The following is a 27,988-nucleotide window of genomic DNA, read 5'->3' as shown; positions in this document are numbered from 1 at the left end:
AGAAAAACTTGCTCCACTATCAGATTTTTCTACTTATTTCAAGTGAAAATAGGCTTGAAAGAAGTAAAAAGTGTCTAAAAACAAGCTACTTTTTATGTATAACTATGTATGTATATGTATAAATATACTTATTTTAGGTATAATGAGATTTGTTTTGACTAGGAAATGACATTTTGACTGGAAATAAGACAAATATTCTTGGTAAGATTTAGAGTTTTTGCAGTGTATAATCATCAGATCAGATTCCCACCTTCCAGTTTTATAATCAGGAGTCATATAAAAGCCGCTTTAGATATTTTTACAGTTTATAATTAACATGTAAAAAAAACAACAACAAAAAAAAAATCTTTACTAATCAAAGGCAGTTGTCCAATCAGATATGCACACGCACACACACCTCTCAAAACACTAAAATCTGGCAAAGCTAAATTTCTTTCTAAGCTGCTTGTAAAGTGAGAAAAAACACAAAAAAAACAAAGTGACAAGGTTTGTATGGTGAAGATGTTCCCACGACGACGATGATTACGACTCCTCCTCCTCCTCCTCGTCGTAGTAGCGGTTCCTCTTGATCAGATCCTCGGCGCTCATCTCCTCCTCCTCCTCGCCGTCGCTTCCTGCTTTGTCGTCCTCCCAGAAGCCGACGTCCTGCGACGCTCGGTTCTGTTTTGGCTGCGGAGGCGGAGACGGAGACGGAGACGCAGAGACGTCCGGAGAGATGCTCCTCACTGATCCGTTTCTTTCTTTTTCTTTTTCTTTTTCTTCTGCCGTCGCCACTGAGACGTTTTCCTTCAGCGCTGCTCCGCCTCTCCCTCTCGTCTCCTCCTCCTCCTCCTCCTCCTCTGACGTGTTCTTTCTTGGCCTTGCTTCACTCTGAGGCTCCTTCTCCTAGGGATGGGAGAAAAAAATCGATTCACATAAGTCGCAATATTTTTCAAAAATCGATTTTTTTTTTTAGAATTTAAAGGGACAACGAGGAGTTTTGGAAAAGCAAAGCGTTTTCACACTACATTTATGAGCCTCCGCGCGCACCGTGAAATTCTTTGACCGGCGCAAGACGGACTCATGTTTTCATTCATCAAGAATTAAAGTCGATCAGATACCGTCGTAGTTCCGACCATAAACGGCGATTCGGCGGCGTTATTCTCATGACTCGCCACGAAACCGAAAGTAAGGAAACGCTGGTCGGCTCGACCAGCATTTCCACCACCACTAATAATAACAAAATAACGATAGAGACAAAACGATATATTTATCGAAAATGGGCCCATTAACAAGTGTGGGTAGCGGAGATTCATCCACATTAACGTGAGACTTTTTTATAACCAAATAGAAACTCCTCGTTGTCCCTTTAAATCAAATCGGCATCCAAAAGATAGTAGAAGAATCGAATCGGTAGAAAAGCATATGGTCCCAGCCCTACCTTCTTCTCCTGCTGCTTTTCTTTCGGCGGCTTCTCCGATGGGTTTCTCTCCTCGAACGAGGCCCTCCAGTCCTGCAGCGCCTTCAGCGGCCGGCGCGGCTCCCGGCGGTCCGGCGGCGGTCCGGCTGCTGCGGGTTTGGCGGCGAGGGTGAACGGCCGAGTGCGCTCCTTCATGGACGAGCTCCTCCTCAGGCTGCTCAGCTCGATGCGATCCGAGCTCTGGAAGGTCGACGCTGCCGACGCCGTCTCTCCCTCGGGGGGCCACTTGGCTCTCAGCGGCCGGTTGGAGGAGATTCCCTCTGTGACCGGACTCAGCGGACTCGACGCGTTTCCCTCGCTGCCGGCCGGAGGAGGCCAGGCGATCCTCAGCCTGCGAGTTTCAGCCGGTTTCTCAGGAGACTCTTGTTTCTCCACGGAGACGCCGCCGCTGCCGCTGCGAGGCTGCGCCCGCGTCTCCAGTAAGGCCGTCATGTCCGTCACCTGCCAGTAAAAACATTGTTCATGTCATAAAACTGTTGGTGTTGACCTGACATCAAGCTGCTCTGCTCCTCCAACTAGCATGGAGCTACATAGCTAGTGCTACAAATATAGACAGCAGGTTTTTGAAAAGGAAAAGCCCAAAAAACAACTGTAAAACTCCCGTCCAACTAAAACCTGCACGTATGAGGCAGTATACATCAAGTATGTGTCTACCACCAAAAAGAAAATTGGCTACAACTTCTGAAATGAGTGTTTACAACCTTCAAAACTTCAGCGTCACTTCAGCATGTGACTGTGAATGTTAAGACAGAACCTGTCAAACCCTAGAAAACAAATCTAAACAAGCTGTTGTCTTCATAAAAGTATTAAAACACATTCAGGAGTTGATGTTTCTTCACATATTTCATAGTATTGTCGGTGGGTTTGCAAACCAGAAGCTAACCCTATTCAGGGGGCCTTGGCATGGAAAAGTTTGGGAATCACTGTTCTAACAAAGATTTGGGAATCCGATGGGAAATGAAGTCTTGGAAAACCGTGCTGGAATGGATTGCAAGTTTTGTGTTCATGTTGTTTTGCATTAATCCAGGTTTGATGGAGACGGTTGTATTGGGTCACACCGCAGCGTTGTTGGGCAAATTACTCTGGGAAAGTAAATAACTTACCTAGTACACCTATTAAAAGTAATCAAATGACTGTTCTGGTCACCTTCACCTGCGGAGACATCACCTCCTCCTCCTTCTCCTCCTCCGGGGCCGCCGCCGCCGCCGCCATGTCGCGGCTGATCTCAGCTGGACGCGTCGCTCTCACCGGTTCCTCTGGTTCCTCCGGTTCTTTGGGCTTCGCCGCCGCCGCCTCCTCCTCGCCGTCTCCTCCGTCCACTCGAGGCTCCCACAGCTCCTTGTGAGGACGGTGGCCGAAGCCCTCGTCGTAGTTCCCTTTGGCTTTGAACAGCTGACTGAAGTGGGGCTTGCAGTAGACGTTGCCGTGCAGAGAGGCGTAGTTACCAAGGCTGGAAACACAGAGAAGAAGCACAGATGTTATTTTATATCTTTCTGCAGGTTGTTTCCAACTAGAGATGCACCGATCCGATACTTGGATATCATCGGATATCGGCTCCGATATTGACTAATTAGCTGGATCAGATATCAGATGAATGAGGCCGATCCAGCGTTCCGATCCAGTCATTTCTTTTTTATTACATATCATACACAGCAATACAATTACAGAGTTATTTATTTCTTTTTGCTGCCAATGTACACTTTGTTATTTGTTAATAAATAATATTAAGTACATTTATATCTGTGTTAATTTGTTACCTTTTTTTTAACAAGGCTAAATGTTTATGTCAAGCCTGATGCCTTCACTCACATGGCAAGGTATACGGTTCATTCATTTAACAGTATTGGATCGGTATCGGGTATCGGCCGATACACAGCCCAGGTATCGGTATCGGATTGGATCGGAAAAAAATGGATTGGTGCATCTCTATTTCCAACCAACTGAAAATATATCGTCACACGAGACAAACAATATGCTGATACTAATGACCAGAGGCTCATTGATTCTAATGAACTGTCCACTATAGAAGTTGGCAGAGTCCATATCAGCCAAATGAAGCTGCCAAATCTCTATAAAAGTATTGTAATTATTCCTGAGCGTCTATGTGATCTTTTCAAGTGTAACACAGCTGTTCATTTCCCAAAACAATCTTCTTGCTACAGGGAGTTGAGAGCCAAACTTCCATGTGATGGTTCTGCACTTCCTGTTGACGCACACAAGGTTAACGTCAGAAATTACTTTTGGGACTTTCTTAATTGTGCATCAATATGTGTCGTCTCCTCCTAACATAGTGGTTTCAGCCCCCGGGGAGTTGCGAGGGGTTCTTCAGCAAATTGGAGGCAAGATGAGAACAAAACGAAAGAACAAACTCATTTTTTTTTTGAGTTTTTAAAAATATTATTAAAAAATATAATTTATAATAACATAACATATGGAAATCTTTCAGTCAAAACATTGTTCATGACGTCATCAAACTGGCTCCTCCAACTAGCATGTAGCTACGTAGCTAGTGCTACAAAAATGGACAGTAGGGTATGTTTTTGAAAAGGAAAAGCCCCAAAAACAACTGTAGAACTCCTGTCCAACTAAAACCTGCACATATGAGGCAGTATCAAGTATGTGTTTGTTTACCACCACAGAGAAAAATGGCTATGACTTCTGAAATGAGTGTTTACAACCTTCAAAACTTCAGCGTCACTTCAGCATGTGACTGTGAATGTTAAGACAGAACCTGTCAAACCCTAGAAAACAAATCTAGACAAGCTGTTGCCTTCATAAAAGTATTAAAACACATTCAGAAGTTTATGTTTCTTCACATATTTCATAGTATTGTCGTCGGTGGGTTTGCAACCAGAAGCTAATGCTAATCAGGGCCTTGGCATGGAAAAGTTTGGGAAGCCCTGTCCTAACAAACAGATTTTGGGATCTGATGGGAGATGAAGTCTTGGAAAACCGTGCTGGAATGTAGCCTATTCTAAGTTTTGTGTTAATGTTGTTTAGCGTTAATCCAGGTTTGATGGAGACGGTTGTATTGGGTATTCCTACCTACCTACCCTTTTTTCTCTCTTTCCTTTCTTCTCTCCCTACCTTTCTTTCTTTTTTTCTTTCTTTCTTCCTCCCTACCTTCCTTCCTACCTACTTTTTTTCTTACGTTTCTTCCTCCCTACCTTTCCTTCTTTCTTTTTTCTTTCTTTCTTTCTGTCTTCCTCCCTACCTTCCTACTTTTCTTTCTTTCTTCCTCCCTACCTTCCTTTCTACCTACTTTTTTTTTTCTTTCCTCTCCCTACCTTTCTTTCTTTCTTTTTTCTTTCTGTCTTCCTCCCTCCCTTCCTTCCTCCCTACCTTCCTTTCTACCTACCTACTTTTTTTTCCTTTCCTTTCCTCTCCCTACCTTTCTTTCTTTCTCCCTACCTTCCTATCTACCGACCGACCCTCCTAGCTTTCTTTCTTTCTTCCTCCCTACCTACCTACCCTACTTTTTTCTCTTTCCTTTCATCTCTCCCTACCTTTCTTTCTTTCTTTCTTTCTTTCTTTCTCCCTACCTACTTTTTTTTTCTTTCTTTTCTTCCTCCCTGCCAAACTTTGTTTGTTTGTTTGTTTCTTTCTTTCTTTCTTTCTTCCTCTTTACCTTCCTTCCTTCCTTCCTACCTACCTACCTACCTACCTACCTTATTTTTCTTTCTTTTCTTCCGCCCTACCTCCCTACCAACCTTTCTTTCTTTCTTTCTTTCTTTCTTTCTTTCTTTCTTTCTTTCTTTCTTTCTTTCTTTCTTTCTTTCTTTCTTTCTTTCTTTCTTTCTTTCTTTCTTTCTTTCTTTCTTTCTTTCTTTCCACCTGGGGATCTAATTACTATTTTAGAAATTATAACACGTTACATGAAACCGCTGGCATGACACCTTACCATGGCTGCAGTGAGAAGCGCTATATAAATCCAAGCTATTGTTATTATTATTATTATTATTATTACTGAAAAAGTAATCAGATTACTGCAGTCTTGTCAGAATGAGCAGCAGACACTGGGACACGGACCTGAGCGTGGTGCTGCAGTGGACGCAGCGGAAGCAGCTCTTGTGATAAACCTGCTGATGAGCCACGAGTCTCTCCAGAGGATAAACCGTCTTCAGACAAGCGACGCACGTCTCCCTCACCGGCGCACAGAACTTCTACACACACACACACACACACACACACACACACACACACACACACACACACACAAAGAAAGACACACACATAAGTCACATTTATCCATAATCAACAGCTGATATTGGATTCTGCACCGATGACTCATGATGACTCACTCACCCTGGTTGTTTTGGGCGGCTCGGCGCTCTCACCTGAAACACACACACATACAAATCACACATCTCGATCTGAATAATCCGATCAATAATCGTTTCATATTCCATGTTGTGTGCTGCATAAATAATATTCAATGTGCAGATATTAAAGGGATAGTTCAACATTTTGGCAAATTGGCCCATTGCCATAATCCCTATAGTCATAGCAGTAGGTTCGTTACCTTTAATTGTTGGTGCAAGCTATTTTTAGAACGGCGGAGCAGAGCCGTGAGCTGCTCAGAGCTACGCTATGGAGGCTCATGGGATTTCTTGGTTTCCCTCATCAAACTCATCAAATACACAATCCAACAACTCCAAAACGCGGCAGTTATAAGCTTTGCTTCAGCCGCAACCCTTTTCGACCAGCTATATAATATTTGTTACTACCTTGAATTTGTTTTGTTGAAATTTTGATGCTGTGATCGAAATAAACACTCATTCATTCATTCATTCATTCAAAACGCTCTGGTGGACAAGTTGTGACCTGCACATTCACCACGCTATGAGATAATAACAGAACGTTACCAGACAGAGTTGTTTTAGAGGCAAATGCAGAGACTGCTTGATGAAAAACTGTCTCCAACGGGAACGTGCATCAGCGGTTTTGCATGAATTTCCCTCTAAAACAACTCTGTCTGGTAACGTTCTGTTATTATCTCATAGCGTGGTGAATGTGCAGGTCACAACTTGTCCACCAGAGCGTTGTGGAGTTGTTGGATTGTGTATTTGATGAGTTTGATGAGGAAAACCAAGAAATCCCATGAGCCTCCGTAGCGTAGCTCTGAGCAGCTCGCGACTCTGCTCCGCCGTTCTAAAAATAGCTTGCACCGACAAATAAAGGTAACGAACCTACTGCTATGACTATAGGGATTATGGCAATGGGCCAATTTGCCAAAATGTTGAACTACCCCTTTAATAACTGTCTGTCCCTTCCAGTTTCCAGTGTGACTCGCTCACCGTTGCACTCGCTGTGTTTCTGAGTTACAGGTGCTGCGTCCGAGGTCGCTCCCTGAAGGAAAAGAGAAAAGAAGACAACAAAATCTGGACGTTTTATTTCTGGAGCCGATCGGAGCAGGAAGGAAAAGGTTAAAGAGGTAGGAAGGGAGGAAACAATACACATACAGTAAAATTAGTGAATAGATGTAATAAATCATCATTAGTACACAATGGTGCATTCACGACTGTACAAACTTTACTTTTAGTCTCTGAGGGAGTCGATCTGAACTCTGAACACCTCTGAATGAGCCATCTATTACAGATTTTATTGTATGAAACATTTATTATTAATATTTTACAATTAAAAGAATTCAGGGAATCAGAGATGTAGTAGATTTTCATACATATACGTTTTGATGCAGTTCAGCTTTAATGAAATTGTTTGATTGTTTGATTGTGGGTCTTTTTAAATGTAACTCTTCTTTTTAAAAACACTTTACAGGTGTTACATGTTTAAAGGTACAGTCTGTAGGATTTTCACAGAGCTGCAGAGCCCGAGAGGAGGGGGCCATGTTTGAATGTTGTGTTTACAAACCTACAGACTCTGACAAACATTTATATTAACCCCGATCATGTTGCATGAACTCACAGTTTTTGCGGCGGCTTGTTTAGAAACAGCAGCCTGGTACTTTGCCATCTTCTCCCTCAGAGACGTCGACTCCAGCACTCGGTCTGTTGGTGACAAACCTGCAGCCGAGAAAGATGTTCACACTGTTTAGATCTTTTAAAAAACTAATTATTGCTCATTAATTTATGATGCATTAAGTATTTATTGCAGGTTATCATGAGTTGAGGATGAATCAACTTTCTTACCGCCACGTTGGTCCATGTCGTCTGATGACGAGCTGCGAAGCGCCGTCCTTCCGCCCTGTGAGGGTGAAACCATCGATGCATTGATTAATAAGTCACTACTAAAAACTCCTGTTGGCAGAGATCATCATTATCACTAGTGACCTGGCAGCAGTAGTTCTTTTGATCATTACTACCACCAACATTTCAAGAAAAAACTGCAAAAGCGGACACTTTTTAAAAATTATTTATGAAATAAAGTAGAGCTGGCTGAGAACACTGCAAAAACTCAAAATCTTACCAAGAATATTTGTCTTATTTCTAGTCAAAATGTCATTTCTAGTCAAAACAAATCTCATTATATTTAAAATAAGACTCATCACATAAAAAGTAGCTTGTTTTTAGACACTTTTTACTTCTTTCAAGCAGATTTTCACTTGAAATAAGTAGAAAAATCTGATAGTGGAGCAAGTTTTTCTTCCTTATTACAAGCACAAAAAACTTGCTTTCACTGGCAGATTTTTCTACTTATTTCAAGTGAAATTTGGTTTGAAACAAATGAAAATGATCTCAAGACAAGTTCATTTTTAGGTGATGAGTCTTATTTAAAGTGGAAAGAGATTAGTTTTGACTAGAAATGAGACATTTTGACAAGAAATACGACAAATATTCTTGGAAAGATTTTGAGTTTTTGCAGTGAACAGCCTGGAGGTGTGGGTCACGTACATAAAACAATCAATAAACACTCAGACTAAAAGTGTAAAACCGGCATAAGAGGTCAAATCTATGTTATAAGTATGTTGTGTCCTGAACTGTTTCCCTTCATGACCTCATTAAGTCTTTTCTAAGATGTGAAAGGTCGCGCCGAGGTGAAACATGTAAATAATATGAAGTGGAACTCGTCCTCTGCATTAAATAAGCAACAGTTTAGAGTTTAGTGATGATGATGATGATGTTCTTTCCAGTCCTTCAGTTTATTACTAGAGAGCAGAGATTTCACCTGGACACAAACCAACATGCCTTCGACCTGCAGTCACCAGAACCCAAAGAAACTGTTCCACTGCATTTTACTGCAGCGAAAAGAATGAAGCTACACATGTACGTGTGTGTGTGTACGTGTGTGTGTGTGTGTGTGTGTGTGTGTGTGCCCACGTGTCACCAACACTAATGAGTAAACCAGGCTGTTCCCCTCTCTCTCTTTCATCACAGTCCTGTATACACACACACACACACACACACACACACACACACACACACACACACACACACACACAGGAGCGGAAAAGACGTGCGGCCAGTTAAAACAGCCTCTTTCTTCAGAACTGTGGAGCCCTGTTGAGCCTTTTTTACCTCAGTCAGGACTCATAAAGCTGCAGGTCGAGCAGCTAACAAACATTTACCAGAATGTTTCTCTTTTACAACTCATACAGCGCCGGTATAAAGTCATCAACCATCTCCTGCTGCTACGACCTTTAACCTTTTATTATTTATCACACTACACCCTGGAAGTTCAAACTTTTGAGCTGTACGCATTTACACAACAAGATAACCCTCCTCATCACAGTAAGGAAATAAAGATAGGTAGGTAGGTAGGTAGGTAGGTAGGTAGGAAGGTCAGTAGGCAGGGAGGAAGAAAAGAAATAAATAAAGGTAGGTAGGTAGGTAGGAAGGTCAGTAGGCAGGGAGGAAGAAAAGAAATAAATAAAGGTAGGTAGGTATAGGTAGGTTGGAAGGTAGGAAGGTCGGTAGGTAGGGAGGAAGGATAGATAGATAGATAGATAGATAGATAGATAGATAGATAGATAGATAGATAGATAGATAGATAGATAGATAGATAGATAGATAGATAGATAGATAGATAGATAGATAGAAAGATAGAAAGAAAGAAAGAAAGAAAGAAAGAAAGAAAGAAAGAAAGAAAGAAAGAAAGGTAGGTAGGAAGGTGGGTAGGTAGGTCGGAAGGTAGGAAGGAATGTAGGTAGGGAGGAAGGAAAGAAAGAAAAGTAGGTTGGTAGGAAGGTAGGAAGTCTCGGTATGTAGGAAGAAAAGAAAGAAAGAAAAGTAGGTAGGTAGGAAGATTCGTAGGTAGGAAGGAAGATCGGTAGGCAGGAAGGTCGGGAGGGAGGAAGGGAGGAAGGTAGTTAGGTAGGTAGGAAGATAGGAAAGAAGGTCAGGATGGAGGAAGAAACAAAAGAAAGAAGGAAAGGTAGGTAGGAAGGAAGGTAGGAAGTCATCAGCACCTCAGAATAATCCTTTATGAACTTGTTCAGGCTCAATCAACCAACTTTCATCCAACACCAGCTAACAGCTAACAGCTAACAGCTAACAGAGCCCACCTGACATAAAACCAGTCGTTTCTACCAGTAGAAGATGCTGCTGCAAAGACCTCAACATGGTTGGAAAAGTGCTTTCACTTCACGTCCAGGATAAAGTTGTGGAAAGGTTGAAGTCAGGTGAAGGGAAGGCTTTATCTATCCCTGTGAGAACCGCTCAGAACTTCTTAAAGAAGCAGAAAAAGCACATGATGGCACCACCAACACCTCACCTAGATCAGGATGTTGAGACGTTTCACTATTCTGCAAAGAAGAATATGCAAATATTCCCTAATCTAAGTTGTACAAAGCTCGTACAGACAAAAGCAGAGAGACTGATGGCTGTAATTAGAGCAAACGGTGGATCTATGAAGTATTAAATCAAAAGACTGACGACTTCTCCACCCCCGTTATTCCAGTTTTGATTAATTTTTATGAAGTTTCAGAACTGTCAATGTCTTTTTTTCATTAGTTTGATGTTGCAAGGGTAATTTTTTTTTTTTAAATAAAGCTGGAAATAGTTGATTTCCAATGGGTTTTGATTTGATTTCAGGCTATATATACGTATATATGTATGTATGATAATCCAGCTGTTTCAACAGTGGTACGATTATTTTTCTATAGACTGTCACTGCACTTAACATCAAGAGTTGAAAGTGACAGAAGATGATGTTTGAACTCACTTTGATGTGATTATGTTGATGTTAACTTACACCTGCATGCATGCACACACACACACACACACACACACAAGGGGCCTCTGAAGGACTGTAGTTGTAGGAATGTCGGATACACAGTGTGGCTAATGAAAAGTGAGATAAAGACGGAGGTGCTCGTCTGAAGAGTGAAACAGCCCGAGGTCAGGAATGTTCCTGCATTCCTCTGTAGTGGAAGGTGAAGAGTGGAGCGCTTGTTGTTTCGGGGGATGAAGACACACAGAGAGAGAGAGAGAGAGAGAGAGGAGGTGGAGGTGGAGGTGGAGGAGGGGGTGAGGCGAATTCCAGGTGGAAACACAAGGATCAGAGAACAGTGGGAAGAATGCATGTGAGAAAGAAACTGAGAGACTGAGAAAGGACCTTGAACACATCATCATCATCATCATCACTGTGTAAAAGTTTTCATCACAGTCTTCCTGTCTCTGACCTCAGAGTTTATTTACAGAAAGTTTTTGTAGCAATAAACTTTGTAAATTATAAATATATAATATAAGAGTTTGTTTGAGAGCCAGATTCTGACTTTTCCTTTTCTCACATCACTGTCAGAGTTGTGCTGTACGGTTTAATGCCTGAGAAACGAGGCCGGTCCATGAACAGCTGCTAAAGCCATTGAAAAAAAAGAAAAGAAAAAGGAGACGAAGGAGAAGTTTCATTCCAGAAGAATTCATGCAAACAAATGTGATGTGATGTGGCAGCTGTTTGTGTCTGTATGTAAATAATGTGCACTGCAAAAACTCAAAATCTTTCCAAGAATATTTGTCTTATTTCTTGTCAAAATGTCTCATTTCTAGTCAAAACTAATCTCTTTTCACTTTAAATAAGACTCATCACCTAAAAATTAACTTGTTTTTAGATCATTTTCACTTGAAATTAGTAGAAAAATCTGCCAGTGAAAGGAAGTTTTTTGAGCTTGTAATAAGGAAGAAAAACTTGCTCCACTATCAGATTTTTCAACTTATTTCAAGTGAAATAGGCTTGAAAGAAGTAGAAAAGTGTCTAAAAACAAGCTACTTTTTATGTGACGAGTCTTATTTTAAGTAGAATGAGATGACATTCTGACTAGAAATAAGACAAATATTCTTGGTAAGATTTTGAGTTCTTGCAGTGTGATGGAGCGATGAGAGTGATGTTGAATGTGTTTTTTTTTGTTTTACCTTGCTCATGTTCTCTTCTCCCTTCTCAAACTTCATCTTCAGGTTGTTCAGTGGCACTTGGGGTTTCTCGTACGAGGCACGACGGGGGCTGGTCGGAACTTGCTCTTCAAGCTTTTCAGGTCTTTCGCTGAGTGTCACCTCATCCCTGTCCATCCCTGTCTGCTCGTCGGGTCTGGAGACACGACCACGACCACGACCGTCGCCGCTTCCGCCGCCGGCTGCTGCTGCTGCTGCTACAGGTCGAGCTGCCTCAGCCGCCGCCGGGCCGGGGCTCTACAATACAATACAATACAAACTTTATTGTCCCTGCAGGGAAATTTGTCATGGACAGTCATGTGCCGCAAGTAACTGCATTACATAAGTACACAAAACAGATAAAAAACCAGTACATTTGACATTCGCACAGTTCTCACATACACACAACTCTCCCAATCACACAGATACATTTAAATATGGTAGATAAAAAAGTACTGATGAGAACTATTAAAAACTCAAATAAAGTGCAGGAGTGTCTGGAGCATTAAAAAGATTTAAAAAAAATAAAAAATAAAAAATAAAAAAACCACAGTCTCAAGAAAAAGAATGAAAAGTAGGGATAACAACCCAATTAAAATTTAGCGGGTTTGGGGCGGTGCGTGGCGCAGTGGTTAAAGCGGCCGCCCCATGTCGAGGCTACAGTCCTCAACGGTTTGAATCCCACGTCGGGCAGACCTTTCCTGCACGTCATTCCCCCTCTCTCTGCCTCCCCCTTTCCTGTCTATCTCTACTGTGCTATCAAATAAAGGCAAAAACACCAAAAAAATATACTTAAAAAAAAAGAATTTAGCGGGTTTGTTTAGAATGGAAATGGATGTAGGGAGGAAGCTGAGATTGTATTGGCTCTTCACCTGAGGAGGAGGAGGAGCAGCGGTGGGGGTCTCGGTGAAGGACAGAGGCCTGGCGAGGGCAGCGGGTCTGCAGCGAGAGCCGGACTGGCTGGATGAGGAGGAAGGTGGAGGAAGAGGTTTGCTGCTGCGGTCGAGGTTCTCCGGCTGCTCCCAGCGCTTCTTCAGAGCGCTCAGGTTGCCCGAACGCAGCGAGGGCGTGGCACTATCGAAAGACTGGAGAAAGAAGAAAGAAAAAGTCAGCATGCAGAACTGAAAAGCAGTAGTTTCATCCCCTCCACACATGCTCAGTTATACAAATATTGAACCCGACATCATGCACAGTGCTACGGTCGCAGCGGAGTAGGAAATGCCAGAGTGTGAACTTCACTGCAAAAACTCAAAATCTTACCAAGAATATTTGTCTTATTTCTAGTCAAAACAAATCTCATTATACTTAAAATAAGACTCATCACATTAAAAGTAGCTTGTTTTTAGACACTTTTTAATTTTCACTTGAAATAAGTAGAAAAATCTGCCAGTGAAAGCAAGTTTTTTGTGCTTGAAAAGAAAAACTTGCTCCACTATCAGATTTTTCTACTTATTTCAAGTGAAAACATGTTTGAAATAAGTAGAAAGTGTCTAAAAACAAGCTGCTTTTTATGTGATGTTTCTTATTTTAAGTATAATGAGATTAGTTTTGACTAGAAATTAGACATTTTGACTAGAAATAAGACAGTCAGACTGTCAGATTTTTCTACTTATTTCAAGTGAAAATCTGCTTGAAACAAGTAGAAAAATCTGACAGTGGAGCAAGTTTTTCTTCCTTATTACAAGCACAAACAACTTGCTTTCACTGGCAGATTTTTCTACTAATTTCTTAAGTGAAAATTAGTTTGAAACAAGTGAAAATGATCTAAAAACAAGTTAATTTTTAGGTGATGAGTCTAATTTTAAGTGGAAAGAGATTAGTTTTGACTAGAAATGAGACATTTTGACAAGAAATAAGACAAATATTCTTGGAAAGACTTTGAGTTTTTGCAGTGTTGGCTCCATGCTGACAGATTGGGTGAACAGCTGTTCAAAGCTGCTGGCTGCTCCAGGAAATAGATGTTTTTTGCTGCGACTGGCAAGGCCGAGCGTGCAGCCGCATATTTCTGCTGCATTCCTTTCCACACGACAACTTCTTCACCTTTACCCAAAAAAAAAGAAGCACACTGTCTCTGTTCATTCATGACAACAAAACAGAACAACAGGAGGTTCACGACTACTAAAACTAAAAAACTGCTGCTGCTGCTGCTGTGACCTGCAGGAACTTCCTTAATTATAAAAGAGGAATGACACGTTGAAGAAAGAGGATCTGGACACGAGAATAAATCATTGTCGCAACACGTGAAGAGATCCAGCTAATGAATCTCAGTGAACAGTGGAACAGAGAAAGGGTTTTTGTCTTTGTGCTATAATAATAATAATAATATAAAAACTACAATTATTTTACTAAACAAACTACAAATACAAGATGCAAACAGACTGAAAAGAGTAAAAAAAACAGAGAAAGAACAGGGAGGAAATGAAACTAAACGACTGAACAAAGAGACAAAGTAGGAAAAAAAAAGAAAAAAAAAGGAGACACAATTAATGTCTTTGTGAGGGAAGTCCAGGGTGGACAGACAGAAAGAGCCGGTCAGTGACGAAGACTGGTCCAGTCCTCTCTCTTTCTTTCTTTCTTTTTAAGCAAACAGCAAAAAAACTAAACAAAAGAAAAGAAAAGAAACCTGTGTGAATGCGATGGAGCGGATAAAAGGAAAGTGAGCGTCCTCTTCTGGTTCTGGTTCTGGTTCTGGTTCTGGAGTCAGTAGAGTGGAGCAGTTAGAGCTCAACCAGATGTTAGCAGCCACACACACAGAGAGAATCTGCTTGTAAGAGTTTTTAAGCCCGGCCCCTTCAACAGCAGGAAAGTGAATGAGAGAGTCAGAAAAACCCAGGAAACCAGAGCAGGAAATGATACATTCAGGAAAAAGTTAACTCTTTGTTCGCCGCTGCTGCCTCCACTCACACACACACACACACACTTGGTTTCTGAAAAGGAAACGCTGTGATTCATACTCTCTACAACCAGGGTTTGGATGGATCCGGCAAAAAAAAGGAATATAAAATAAAATAAAATAAAAATATAAATAAGATGCAGGAACAACAACTAAGAGAAGGTGGAAAGGAAAAGCAGCCGGAGAACAAAAGACCAACAAAAGCCATTGAAACGTTTCGTCACGTGAACGCGTCTGAACAGAGTTTTATACAGAATCTTAAACAGTGACTCTACACACTGATCCTGGGTCAGTTCTGTACACAAGTCGAGTCCACCGATCGGTAAATAAATAAAGCTAAAAATGTCACAGTAATACAGTAATAAAACTGACTAAAAGTGTGTAAATATACACACAGCTGCAGATGAAACAGACATTACTGAAAGACAATTAAAGGCAGTAATGATTTAAATCATAATGTTCCTTTACACTGCAACAAACTCACATTTACTTTCTTGCAGCTCACTTCCACCCTGAAGTAAGGAATACAAACTCACTCTCACAATTCCAGTCCAAACTCAATTTTTTTACCAGTTTTAATTTTGTGTACTTGTTTATTTTGCACTTTCTTTTATTCATTATCAGGTGTCCTTGAGTGACAGAAAGCTGCCTATGTGTTAGGTAGGAAGGAAGGAAGGTAGGTAGGTAGGTAGGTAGGTAGGTAGGTAGGTAGGTAGGTAGGAAAGAAAGAAAGAAAAAAAGAAAGGTAGGTAGGGAGGTAGGTAGGGAGGGAGGGAGGAAGGAAGGGAGGGAGGAAGAAAGAAAGAAAGAAAAAAAGTAGGTAGGAAGGTAGGAAGGTAGGGAGAAAGAAAGAAAGAAAGAAAGAAAGAAAGGGAGGTAGGGAGAAACGAAAGAAAAAAAAGTAGGTAAGAAAGAAAGAAAGAAAGAAAGATCAAGTAGAAAGATCAAAGAAAGATCGGTAGGAAGTTCGGAAGGTATGAAGGTTGGTAGGTCAGCAGGTAGGAAGATAGGGAGAAAGAAAGAAAGAAAGAAAGAAAGAAAGAAAGAAAGAAAGAAAGAAAGAAAGAAAGAAAGAAAGAAAGAAAGAAAAAAAGAAACGAAAGAAAAAAAGTAGGTAGGTAGGAAGGTAGGGAGAAAGAAAGAAAGAAAGAAAGAAAGAAAGAAAGAAAGAAAGAAAGAAAGAAAGAAAGAAAGAAAGAAAGAAAAGTAGGTAGGTTGGTAGGGAGGTAGGGATGACTTCAGAGTAAAACCTGTCGTTTCTACCAGTAGAACCTGATGATCTTGGCGTCCTTGAGTGACAGAAAGCTGCTTATGAAATAAAAGGTATTATTATTATTATAAATCATCACATTTCTTATTTCTAATAACTTTTTAAAACTCATGACTGAGTTTTATTCGACATGTTAATGTTTATTGTAGCTTGTTTTGTTGTTGTTTTATTCCATTCAATTGAAATTGTCAGGAATAATTTACAATTCCAGTTTATATCAGTTAAGTAAATGAATAACTTCAATAAATCCCATAAATGTGTTATAGGTTATGATTAATCTTTTACAGATGCAATAATAAAGACAGAGTCCAGAACTTATTATACTGTATAAATCTGAACAGAGAGAAGCAGTAGAAGAACCAGGAAATGTTTTAGTTTAGAGTCATTTATCTATTTTCCAATGAACTCATCCGTTTATTCTCAGGCTTAAAAGAAAAAAAAAGCCCCCACTCTACACCCCTAAAACCCCAACACACACACACACACACACACACACACACTGAGACAGACAGATGGTCTTTTGCGCTCGCACTCATTCACACTCGGCTCAGTCACATCAGGAGAGTTTTGTTTCTTTTTCTTTTTCTTTCCTTAAAACATTTGACCTGAACTAGTTTCATATCTCAGTCACAGTGGGATCAGATCCCCAACACGTGTGGACGCTTCACTTCCTGAAAACTCACACAAACACAAACACAAACACAAACTACACACACACACTGAAACAAACTGAACATGTGCGTTTTTACCCTTTAAGTCCTGTGTGTTAAATAAAGCGTCTAACGGGATGAACACGGCTACGTTAACGAGCCGTATCAGACATCAGCAGCAGCAGGAGTTCAATAAGGAAGACGCCTCTTTCTCTGAGAGACTCATTTAACAACCAAGACGCTAACGACTTCTCTGAGCAGCTGCTAAATAAACACACACACACCTACACACACACACACACACACAGAGCGATGTTACCTTATATTTCTTCATGGTATTAGTCTGATCAGTTCATCAGTTCATTAAGTCTCAGTCCCAGGTTTGTTTATGAGGCGATAGAACAGATAGAAGAGACAGAACAGATATTAACAGATAGAAGAGTTCCTACAGTTGGAGACGCAGCGACAGAGGATTTACACTAAAGGAGGATTAAGGGTTCGATAGCCGGCCCCACGGCAACAAGTGGCCAATGAGAGGTCAGACATTTGGCCCAGACAAGTGTGTGTGTGTGTGTGTGTGTTGGCATGGTGAATCTGTGTGTGTGTGTGTGTGTGTGTGTGTGTGTGCTCCTCATCTCAACAGGCAGTAATTACTTTAGCACCATCAGCAACTACTGAGCAAACGAGGCAAGACAGACCTGCAGCACACACACACAAACACACACACACACTTTATTTAATCATTTAGTTCGTCAGGAGAGGCTCATTAAAACACTGTGAATAAGATACATATATATACTAGCTATATAAAGAGAGAGAGATTTAAAAATGGGGATTTATTTGTCGTGTATCAGACTCAGGACCAGTTGCACCTTTTGTATTTTCTTTCTATTATCACTAATAGTCGTTTTATTTTATGAATTTATGAACCAGCGGTTGTTTGCTGTTTTTTTACCTTCTGGAGGTGTATATTTATATATTTATTTATTTATCTTTCACTGTTTTTGAGTACTCTGTCCTAACCTAGTCGATACAGCTGTTTTTGTGCAATGGTATGTTTTTGTATTGTTTGTTAAGTGGATGTAGGCTATGTGTTTTTACTGGTGGCAAAGTAGTTTCCCCTTGGGGATCAATAAAGTTGTCTATCCTATCCTATCCGAATTTTAAAGGACAATTCCAGGCGAATTCAACTCAGGGGTGTATTTTCATATCATTTTAGGTCTAAAAGAATGAATCTGAAGATTTTCAGTTTAATCGCTCCTGTTTTGCGGTAGTTGCGTCTGTCCGCGCATCGCCACGGCAGCAATGAATGGGAGTGGATGTAAGTTCTGCTGTTTAGGCTGTTTACATCCCTCAAAGCCGCATTTTTTTTCCACAGACAGCGTCAGATGGCGACTCAAACATGCACCGAGAAGTTTATTTACTTCAAGCAAGCCGACATGTTTGTAAAACTAGATCTAATTCAAAGTCTCCCGGAGTCTCGCGCGAGCCCGAAGTTGCAGTGCTGGTGTATTCAGGCGCAGTAGGAGCTACCGCTTGTGTCATAAACACAGGAATATCAACTCTTTACTTGCTTGAAGTGTACATTTTTTTCCACATACAGCGTCAGATGGCTACTCAAACATGCGCCGAGAAGTTTTTTTTACTTGAAGCAAGTAAAGAGTTGATATTCCTGTGTTTATGACACAAACGGTAGCTTTTCCCACTGCTCCTGAACACACCGAGCACGGCAACTGGGTCTCGCGCGAGACTCCGGGAGACTTTGAATTAGATCGACTTTTACAAACATGTCGGCTTGCTTGAAGTAAATAAACTTCTCGGTGCATGTTTGAGTAGCCATCTGATGCTGTCTGTGGAAAAAAAATGCGGCTTTGAGGGCTGGAAACAGCCTAAACAGCGGGACTTACATCCACTCCCATTCATTGCTGCCGTGGCGATGCGCGGACATACGCAACTACCGCAAAACAGGAGCGATTAAACTGAAAATCTTCAGATTCATTCTTTTAGACCTAAAATGATATGAAATTACACCCCTGAGTTGAATTCGCCTGGAATTGTCCTTCCTTTCTTATTCTTATTTATTCTAAGATAAGATATAAATACAGTCCCTCGTAAACTCAACAATTTTAAGAATTCATTCGTTCCAACTCCATCAAATTCCTAAACAAAGCTGCTTGAGGCCGAAGTTTGTGCAATAATTTAACATTTTTGTATTATTTATGTGTATGTATGTGTTACGTTATGGGATATGTGCAATACTGTTATGTAATTGTCAGTGATGGTATGGCTGATGATGTATTGTTTGTTGTCATTGTGGCTGTTAAGGCGTTTATGGCACAGACAAGTTTCCCTGAGTGGGATAATAAAGTACATCATATCTTATCTTATCGTATTGTATACTTTATTGTCTCGTTCAAGTGTCTTGCATCCATCCATCCATCCATACATCCAATAACAACATAACAGTAACAATAATATAATCACAAGTAACTTAAATACAGCAGCAGAAGAATGCACGTACAGCAGTGCTGGAGAAAAAAACACTAATTCTTATTCTATCGTCTGAAGACCAAACGACACCTGGAGGTTAAATGTGTGAAGAAGCTCGACAGAAAAACTCACAGTTTTTTTCTTCTCTGTGTTCTCCTCAGCAGCTCGTTGGTACCTGACGGAGAAGGAAACAACAGTGACCTCTGGTGACACAAAACACAACACAACACAACACATCTACTATTTAGGATTCATCACATTTCTTATTTTGAACAACTTTTACCTTTTAAGGGCCATATAAATGAATGGTGATTGGTTTATTTATTTGATAAATAAAGTTATGTTGTATTTCATAGAACTGTAAAAGTTTTATTTTCATTGTCTCATTGTCAGTTTATTGTGAGCTACAAGTTATTTTATTTCTACTTTTATTTAACCTTTCTCTGTTTTACAAGCCTGACATCACAACAACACAACAGCATCATTCACTAATGTATTATTACGTGTACTATGTATTTTCTTCTTGTGTTACAGGATATGGGTATTATACATGTAAACCTGGGGTGACTGACTTGGAGAAGCGCTCAGCGATGGCCGTGTTCTTCCCGCGGCCGCTGACCAGCGACAGCTCCTTCGCTGTGACGCGTAGAGACTGCGTGGCCCAGGACCGGCGCGTGAATGGATCGCTAGCCATCTCTGCCAAACTACCTGAGTACCTGAAACACACACACACACACACACACACAAACACATTATAACACCTGTTGACTGATGGTGGAGTTTTAAAGGTATAAGATGTAGGAATTCCCCCCATCTAGCGGTGCGGTTGCATATCGTAACGTATTCTTGATGTTGCATTCATGTGAAATCGGGCAGACGTCAGACAGACAACAGACGCTGCATGTAACAGGATAAACAAGCGTACCTATGTAAACAAGTGGTCCGCCAGCACGAGGCAAAACAATACAGGCGTGAACAATATGTTGTCATGGTGATGTGGTATCGTTTTACCGTCTTTCTCTGGTGGAGTAAAATGACATCCGGTTGGTTTGCCGACGGCCGTCTGCCTGACTGCACCTGAATGCAACACCAGTGCCTCCGTCCTTCCTCACACTACACAGTGGTGACAGTTTTAACAGGCCGAGCCCACAGCTCCGCTGAGTTTCCGTGGTTACCTACAATCACGCTGCCACTCAAAGTAAAAAATGGCGATGCAACATGGCCGCCTCGGTTCGGTGCGTCGCCCACTTATGTATTTGTAACGACTTGTAACAACTCATTCTAAGGTACGAGAAAGCTTTCATTTGTATGCAGCTGTGATTCCACTTCAGTGAAATACGTATTTATGAAAGACAGATTTGATTTTTTGCTAATAAAAAGCCAAATAAGTTACATACTGGGGCTTTAAAGGGATAGTTCAACATTTTGTCAAATTGTCCCATTGCCATAATCCCTATAGTCACAGTTCGTTACCTTTAATTGTCGGTGCAAGCTATTTTTATAACAGCAGAGCAGAGCCGTGAGCTGCTCAGAGCTACGCTACGGAGGCTCATGGGATTTCTTGGTTTCCCTCATCAAACTCATCAAATACACAATCCAACAACTCCACAACGCTCTGGTGGACAAGTTGTGACCTGCACATTCACCACGCTATGAGATAATAACACAACGTTACCAGACTGACCAGCTGATAATGTTCTGCCGATAACAACAGTTCATAAAATATCTCATCAGTCTACGTCATCTACTTCAGCCGGGGGGAGAAATGCATTTGTGTCGACTCATAAACTGCCACCTGATGCTGCTGAGCCTCGGTCAGAGTCAAATTAAAGGCTTCACTTCACCTCCAAGAAGAGTTCTTTCTTCTTGCAGCAGGAAAACAAAGGTCATCATAATAATAATAATAATCTGCATTTGTTGTTGTCAGTCCACTGTTCATCTCAGTGTGACACCTGGACGTCGATAGAAACCACTCAGCTGACTCTTAGTGACAAGACATGACATAAAACAAATAAATGTTTGTTTATAAGTGGGTCTGTCACAATTATGACATAATGACCTGATAGCAATTATTATAATGGTTCAAATGGTTTTCCCTTCATCTGTATAAAAACATCTGGATGAAACCAAAGGAAATGTCAGATTTCATCACTGTTTCCTCGTCGTCTTCCACCGTTTGAGGTTTGATTGGTCGTCTTTTAATGCTGCACCTCCTTATTCTTGTTCTTCTTGGTTTAAAAGATACATGAGTGGAGCCACAAACTGTTTTTTTCTAAGATTTGACGACTGCATTTCGATGAGAATCTATTGACATTAACATGATGGATTTAGTGTGAAGCCGTTATTTGAGTGCCAATTAATCGTCCAACTAAACTTTCATGATGACAGGCCTAGATGTAAAGGTAAACAAAAGCTAAACTCTGTCTCGACGTGTACAAACTCATTGTCAGAGTCCAGAGGTTTGACTAAAACTAAACCAGCTCCCTGTCGTTTCCTCCTCCACCACCACATACCAGAGAGTTCATGCACAGAACTAACTGTATCTGAGCATCGAGCCGGTACATAGGAGACAGACAGTTATGCATCCACAGACTCAGGTCGACATGTTCTAACTTGTGCTGTAGTTTACTGCCGCTTGACTGAGAGGACGAGAAGAAAACACACAAACTTCACAAACCGCTGAGCCGAATGTGAACACGTTATCATCATCATCATCATCATCATGGAGGGGGGGGCGGAGAAGTCGCCATGGGCAACAACAACAACAAGTCAAGAAGGATCAGAGAGACCATGACAACAAACACACACAATATCTCACAATTTAGTTTAATATAGTGGAATATAATCTGATTTGTAATAGGGTAGGCCGGTCTAAATTTTGATTGCACACATTCTTTATTAATTTATTTAATTATTTTCTTTACTTTGATTTGCTTGTTTTAGAGCTGCAACAATTATTCGATTTTGATAATCCAATAATCGGTTTGAGTAGTTTTTTTTAGGAAAAAAAGTCCAAATTCTCTGATTTCAGCTTCTTAAATGTGAATATTTCTGGTTTCTTTGTTCCTTTATGACAATAAACTGAGTCTCTCTTTGGTTTGTGGACAAAACAAGACGTTTGAGGACGTCGTCTTGTGGTTTGAGAAACACCGATTGATATTTTTCAACATTTTTCAACATTATTATATTGACCAAACAACTAATCGATTAATCGTTTAAAGCAGAAGTAAGTGATATATTTATGTTAATATAAGTCTTAAATAGTTATATCTTCCGACAGCAATCACTTCTATAGAGTGTTTGGTCTGAAACACGGGTCTGTCAGTCCCTCTGCTCTGCTCTGAGCCGAGGAGAAAACATTTCTCGTATCCTACAGTTTTTATCCAATGAGGAGAGAGAACGGCATGAAGGGCTGTGTGTGCAGCCAAGGGACGCCGTGAATGTGGTGACGTAGGGACGAGGACTATTATGGTGCGTTCAAGGAAACTCGTAACTCGTGACCTGTGAAGTCATACCAGTTCAATCTGGTACTAGTTCACCGGTCGGAAGTTACGAGTGGCCGTTATAGTGACTTTCACAGGTAAAACAGGTCGGAAAAACACAAGTGGGTTGCCTGGAACGCTACAAAGTCGTAAGTTGTGACTTGAAGCTGTAATTTACGGTTTCAAAAGCCTGCCTGGAACGCAGCATTAGCCAAAACGACCGGATCGCTTACTTCTGCTTTAAGTAAGTGAGTAAGTAGGTAGGTAAGTAAAGAAGCAGGTAGGTAAGTAGGTAAGTAAGCAGGTAGGTATGTAAGTGGGTAGGTAGGTAAGTAAGTAAGGAAGGAAGCAGGTAAGTAAGTAGGTGGGTAAGTAAGTAACAGATTAATCGATAATAATGCCATCTTTTCTTGGACCTTGTCTAGCTGCTGTTTTTATGTTGAGCTGTAATTTCTATTGTACAATGAGCTTATTTCATGTCAAGACTGAAATAAACTAAACTAAATTTCCTTTTTTTGAACACATTTTAATTCATGCAACAAGTTCCTGCGTGGAAGTTGCTGTGACACTACAACATGACTACATATTTAAATCACTGCTGTTGTGCACAGACTCAATAACCAGGTCTCAGCTGCAGCGATTACATCATCGCTCAGAGACAGAGTGACACCGACAGGTAGAGAGAGGACTTTGGACTGAGCTGAGTTTCAACACAACCCCTGATACTCAACAACACACACACACACACACACACACACACACACACACAAGTCAAACACAGCTGCACTTCTCACTGTATTCACTTAATGCAATGTTTAACTTTACATATTACACATTAACATTACATAACATGACATTGCACGTATAGACTTGTGTTTTACAGTATGTGACTTTCATGCTCCTCCGTCTTGCACACCAAATAGCTCCACTGGGAACAAATAAAGTTGATAATTATACATCATAATATGTGACATATGATTTCTTAGATGGGCTGGGAAAACACTTATTATACAGAAAATAGGCATTTTGCCCCTAAAATTTGAGAAACTGCAGGTAAATTTTTCATTTACTTGCGCATGTGCAACCAGTAAATCTGCTTTTTTTTTTAACTCAAAGAATCTGTAATCTGTCAACATACTCAATCAGTCTTTATTTTACAAAAAAAAGAGCGATACGAGTCATCACAAGTTCACAGTACAGAGAACACACTAATTGTCTATTTGTAAAATTAGGAACACTTAAATTCCAGGATTTAGTGGACTGCAAGATTGCACCGATAATGTATAAAGTAAATAATAACTTTTTCTTTTGAAAAGAGAGATTGCAAATATGAACTTAAAGGAATTTATATGTTTAAGAAATGAAAAGCTCGGACTAATATTAAAGGTACATCCATCTCTGTAAAGAGGTGCCAATCTTGAGAATTAATTGAAATGATGTGGGACTCTTCAGAGATTTAAAGGTCTCGTCAAAAACTAAATAATTGATAAATATAAACAAATGGTTTGATGTTGTTGTTCAGTTCTTGCTTGGAATAACTGTTCAATAGTTTTGTATATTTGATGGTAGGCTATGATTATCTTTGCAAAAACACTGGAAGAGGAAATGGGCGATCTGCCAGTTGTACAACAGGTGAGAAGGATAGGTGCTACAAGCTAATAGCTTCACCCTAGACCAGGGGTGCTCACACTTTTTCAGCCTGAGAGCTACTTTTAAAGTGGCCAAGTCAAAATGATCTACCAATTTTTGGTTGTCCAGTCGTTGGTCGGACTATGCCGGGGGGGTGGGGGGGGGTTAATAGCGCTGCAGCTGCATTTACCGTGCGCCCCTGTCTGTATGTGAACCTGTGTCTGTCTATGTGCCGGCAGAGATGAGAGTTGGTGTTTTTTTAATAATCATGCTAGCGTTTCACCATCTCTCATCTGTCAGCTGTCAGCCTCTCAACCTGCCGCCTCTCTCGCGTGCGGGCGTACCGCACGTAAACACACGTGAGGAGAAAAAAAAAAAAATTTGGGACACTTTTTTTTTTTTTCTGTTAGTGGGAAACACTGATCAAGCTGTGGTACGCACAACTCTCCGCAATATTCCATTGATAAATCACACCGGACCCAAGAATGGTGCAGACATGAACACCTCATATTCCACCCCCAGAATGCCTCAGCACAACCATATATGGTCAGCACGTGCATAATTAAGTAGCCATGTGCGCTCTGTGGAGCGGCAACAAAGTAACAACAAAGACAACGGGCGGAGAGCGTGATTCACCCGGAATGATGCTTCGGCGGACCTGCCCTCTTGGGGTCCGTTGTGAGAAAAATGCCTGCTGTCCAGACAACTGTGTTTTTATAAATATACTTTTTTTTGTTGTTCTTCATCACGCGATCGACCCACACTGTCTTCTGCCCTAGACCTTTTCGGTTAAAGGGATAGTTCAACATTTTGGCAAATTGGCCCATTGCCATAATCCCTCTTGTTTTAGGAGTAGGTTTGTTACCTTTAATTGTCGGTGCAAGCTACCAGACAGAGTCGTTTTTTCAGAGTCGTGAGACTGCTTGATGAAAAACTGCCTTTGGTTTTGCATGAATTTACCTCTACAACAACTCTCTCTGGTAACGTTGTGTTATTATCTCATAGCGTGGTGAATGTGCAGGTCACAACTTGTCCACCAGAGCGTTGTGGAGTTGTTGGATTGTGTATTTGATGAGTTTGATGAGGGAAACCAAGAAATCCCAGGAGCCTCCATAGCGTAGCTCTGAGCAGCTTGCGGCTCTGCTCCGCCGTTCTAAAAATAGCTTGCACCGACAATTAAAGGTAATGACCCTACTGCTATGACACTGAGACTGTGCTCCTAGTAAAAAATAAAGTTAGTCTGGAGCCCTGTAATAACACGAGGGCTGGTCAGTGACTCAGCTGCTTTTATTATTATGTGTGTGATGTCCACATAGCTCGGGGTTAATTGCTGCTGTCGCCACAGGTTTAGAGGCCTGACGAGCGAGTTGGTTCAGCCTGTCAATTGATCAACTGTTTGTGGAGCTGATGTTGATGAAGGTGGAGGCACAGAGACACAGTAAACTTGACAGACACGCTGAGGAAACGTTAAAGGGATAGTTCACCCAAAATTGAAATTTCACTCATTATCACCCTCATATGGACTAAGGGCTGGGAGAAGTTTCAGAGTCCTCCGTGGCTTCTCTGAGTTACAGTGGGTCTCGGCGTAGCAGCAGTGCATGTCCATATAACGGTTGCAAATGGATACCAACTGTCTTCGTAACAAAAAGACACACCAAAAAACATCCAAATACCTCCATGCTGCTCGTATGTAATGTCCGTCTTGTATTGAAGCCCCGACATGCGAAATTGTTCAGGAAAAAATTAAATAAGTCTATTTTGAGGACCTTCGAGAAGCTTCCGCTACAAAACAAGCTTGAAATATAGACTTATTTAATTTTTTTCGGGACAATTTTGCATTTCGGGGCTTCAATACAAGACGGACATTACATACGAGCAGCATGGAGGTGTTTGGATGTTTTTTGGTGTGTCTTTTTGTTGCGAAGACAGTTGGTATCCATTTGCAACCGTTATATGGACATGCACTGCTACGCCGAGACCCCCTGTAACTCAGAGAAGCCACGGAGGACTCTGAAACTTCTCCCAGCCCTTAGTCGACATGAGGGTGGGTAGATAATGAGTGAAATTTCAATTTTGGGTGAACTATCCCTTTAACCTCTCCTATCGACCCCCTTTTCTTCCCCTTTAGGACACTGAGAGCAGAGCGCAGCCCAGGTCTTCTCCTGCAGCAGCGAGGGACACACCCTGGCTGGACAGCTGAGCAAAAACTGAGTCTGGAGTCACCAGTCCACCTGTCCTGTTTTGCATATCCTTAAACGACAGGTTGAAGGAAGCCAGAGCAACTGAAAAAAACAACAATTGGGGGAACCATGAACGCCCCACACAACCAGGACTGAAGACTTCAAACTATAACAACCACAGAGACAAAATCTGATAATGAATAAAACTAAAAAAAATCATCATCAGAGCCAAATCAACAGCCAGCAGGAGGAGATACTGCTGATTTAAATAAAGAATTGGGTGGGGCCATGACGGTAGCATTGCTCGTCTTCCTGTATGAGAGAACAATGGTCGTGTTTTTAGATTGAGCCTTGTGCTTTGGAAACTTGGGGATAAACACAGAAAAAGTTGTCTTCACAGTTCTGTAAAGCAGATTAAATGAAATCCAGAGACAGACAACCCTCAGCCGCCTGTATGTGACTGTACACAGAGCTACAGGTTGAAGTATGATTGATACATAACCAATGTAACTGTAAAAACATTTGCTATCACATGATAGGGAAAAGTTTTTGTTTGTTTTTCACACAACACTGGTACACAACGGCTCCACCCTCCTCATGTTATATCATTTAATCATATTGATTAAACAGTCATTAATCAGACAAAGGTAAGAAAGTGTAAACACAGAGAGAGGAGGCACACAGCCACACACACACACTCACACACACACACACTGCATGAAACTTTTACAGGTTATCTGAAATATGAGCTTTTGAAATGTGATAATCTAAGACGAACAGGCGTTTAGCTTGATCTCCATCACTGGTTATCATCAGGGAGAGGTTTGTCACTGTCACTGACCTTTGGCCCTCACTTCTCTCCTTAACAACATATAAACACAACACGGATGAATAGAAGAATACAGTGTGACTCATTATCAGCCAGGTGGAGTCTCATTACTTAACACAAGATTAACCTAAGAGGCAAATTATTATGAGGCTATTATTAGAAATAATAATACAAAAACAACAATAATACAAAAACTAAGTGGAAATAAGTGGATTTGAAGTGGGAAATGATACAACCAGGAGACAGGAGGCTCTGCTCTGAGATCAACATGTTAGCTATGTGAAGAAGTGTAATTACAGGTGCATCACAGTGGAAATGATTGGTTGAGACGCGTTTGAGACTTCAGGTAAAACAAAAACACAGACCAAAGTCTTCATATTCAAATCTACAGCCTATAATATAATACTATACTATAACATGTGTGTTTTGTCGTAGATGAAGGCTATAAAGTGACACATTCACTACAAACTCAGCAGCAGCTGGACCTGGTTGGTGGTGGTTTTGGCACCGATTAAACCGAAAGACACAGAGTTCTTTGAGAACACGTGCAACAACTCAATAAGAGAGAAAGAAAAAAAAGGAGAAATCATCGATTAAACTTTAACTTGTTCAACTTTTCAAAACACACACATTTGTCTTTGTTCACATGATAAATAGTTAAAAGTCGATCGCATATTTTTCACGTCCTTGAGTCGAGTCTTGTCTTACCTGTGCGGACTTCCGTCGACTCAGACTGGAGAGACACCTGACACTCACTGCTGCTGCTGCTGCTGCTGCTGCGTCA

At 41.0% G+C, this 27,988-nt stretch overlaps 1 protein-coding gene across 2 annotated transcripts; it reads right to left on the bottom strand.

The window, feature by feature from the left end:
- Positions 1-128: 128 nt before the first annotated feature.
- On the bottom strand, positions 129-27,988 carry LOC146986797 (LIM domain and actin-binding protein 1-like). Of its 2 annotated transcripts, XM_085775673.1 has the most exons (13): positions 27,913-27,988; positions 19,657-19,800; positions 19,217-19,259; positions 12,654-12,866; positions 11,767-12,039; positions 7,609-7,663; positions 7,385-7,482; positions 6,757-6,808; positions 5,765-5,796; positions 5,489-5,622; positions 2,606-2,909; positions 1,421-1,900; positions 129-885 (listed from the first exon to the last, which is right to left on the bottom strand). In XM_085775673.1, the coding sequence occupies exons 2-13, from the start codon at positions 19,776-19,778 to the stop codon at positions 523-525; spliced, it is 2,169 nt and encodes a 722-aa protein (XP_085631799.1). In that variant the 5' UTR covers positions 19,779-19,800; positions 27,913-27,988; the 3' UTR covers positions 129-522. The 2 variants fall into 2 exon arrangements, with proteins under 2 accessions (XP_085631799.1, XP_085631800.1); XM_085775674.1 differs by lacking the exons at positions 19,217-19,259; positions 19,657-19,800; positions 27,913-27,988 and adding an exon at positions 16,914-16,943 and having other exon boundaries at positions 130-885.

This window comes from Trachurus japonicus, chromosome 5 (assembly GCF_045865225.1).
Source record: "Trachurus japonicus isolate A0001 chromosome 5, Traja_1.0".
Classification (NCBI taxonomy): domain Eukaryota; kingdom Metazoa; phylum Chordata; class Actinopteri; order Carangiformes; family Carangidae; genus Trachurus; species Trachurus japonicus.
Note: the sequence above shows the minus strand (reverse complement) of the source record. Positions and strands in the feature narration are given on the sequence as shown.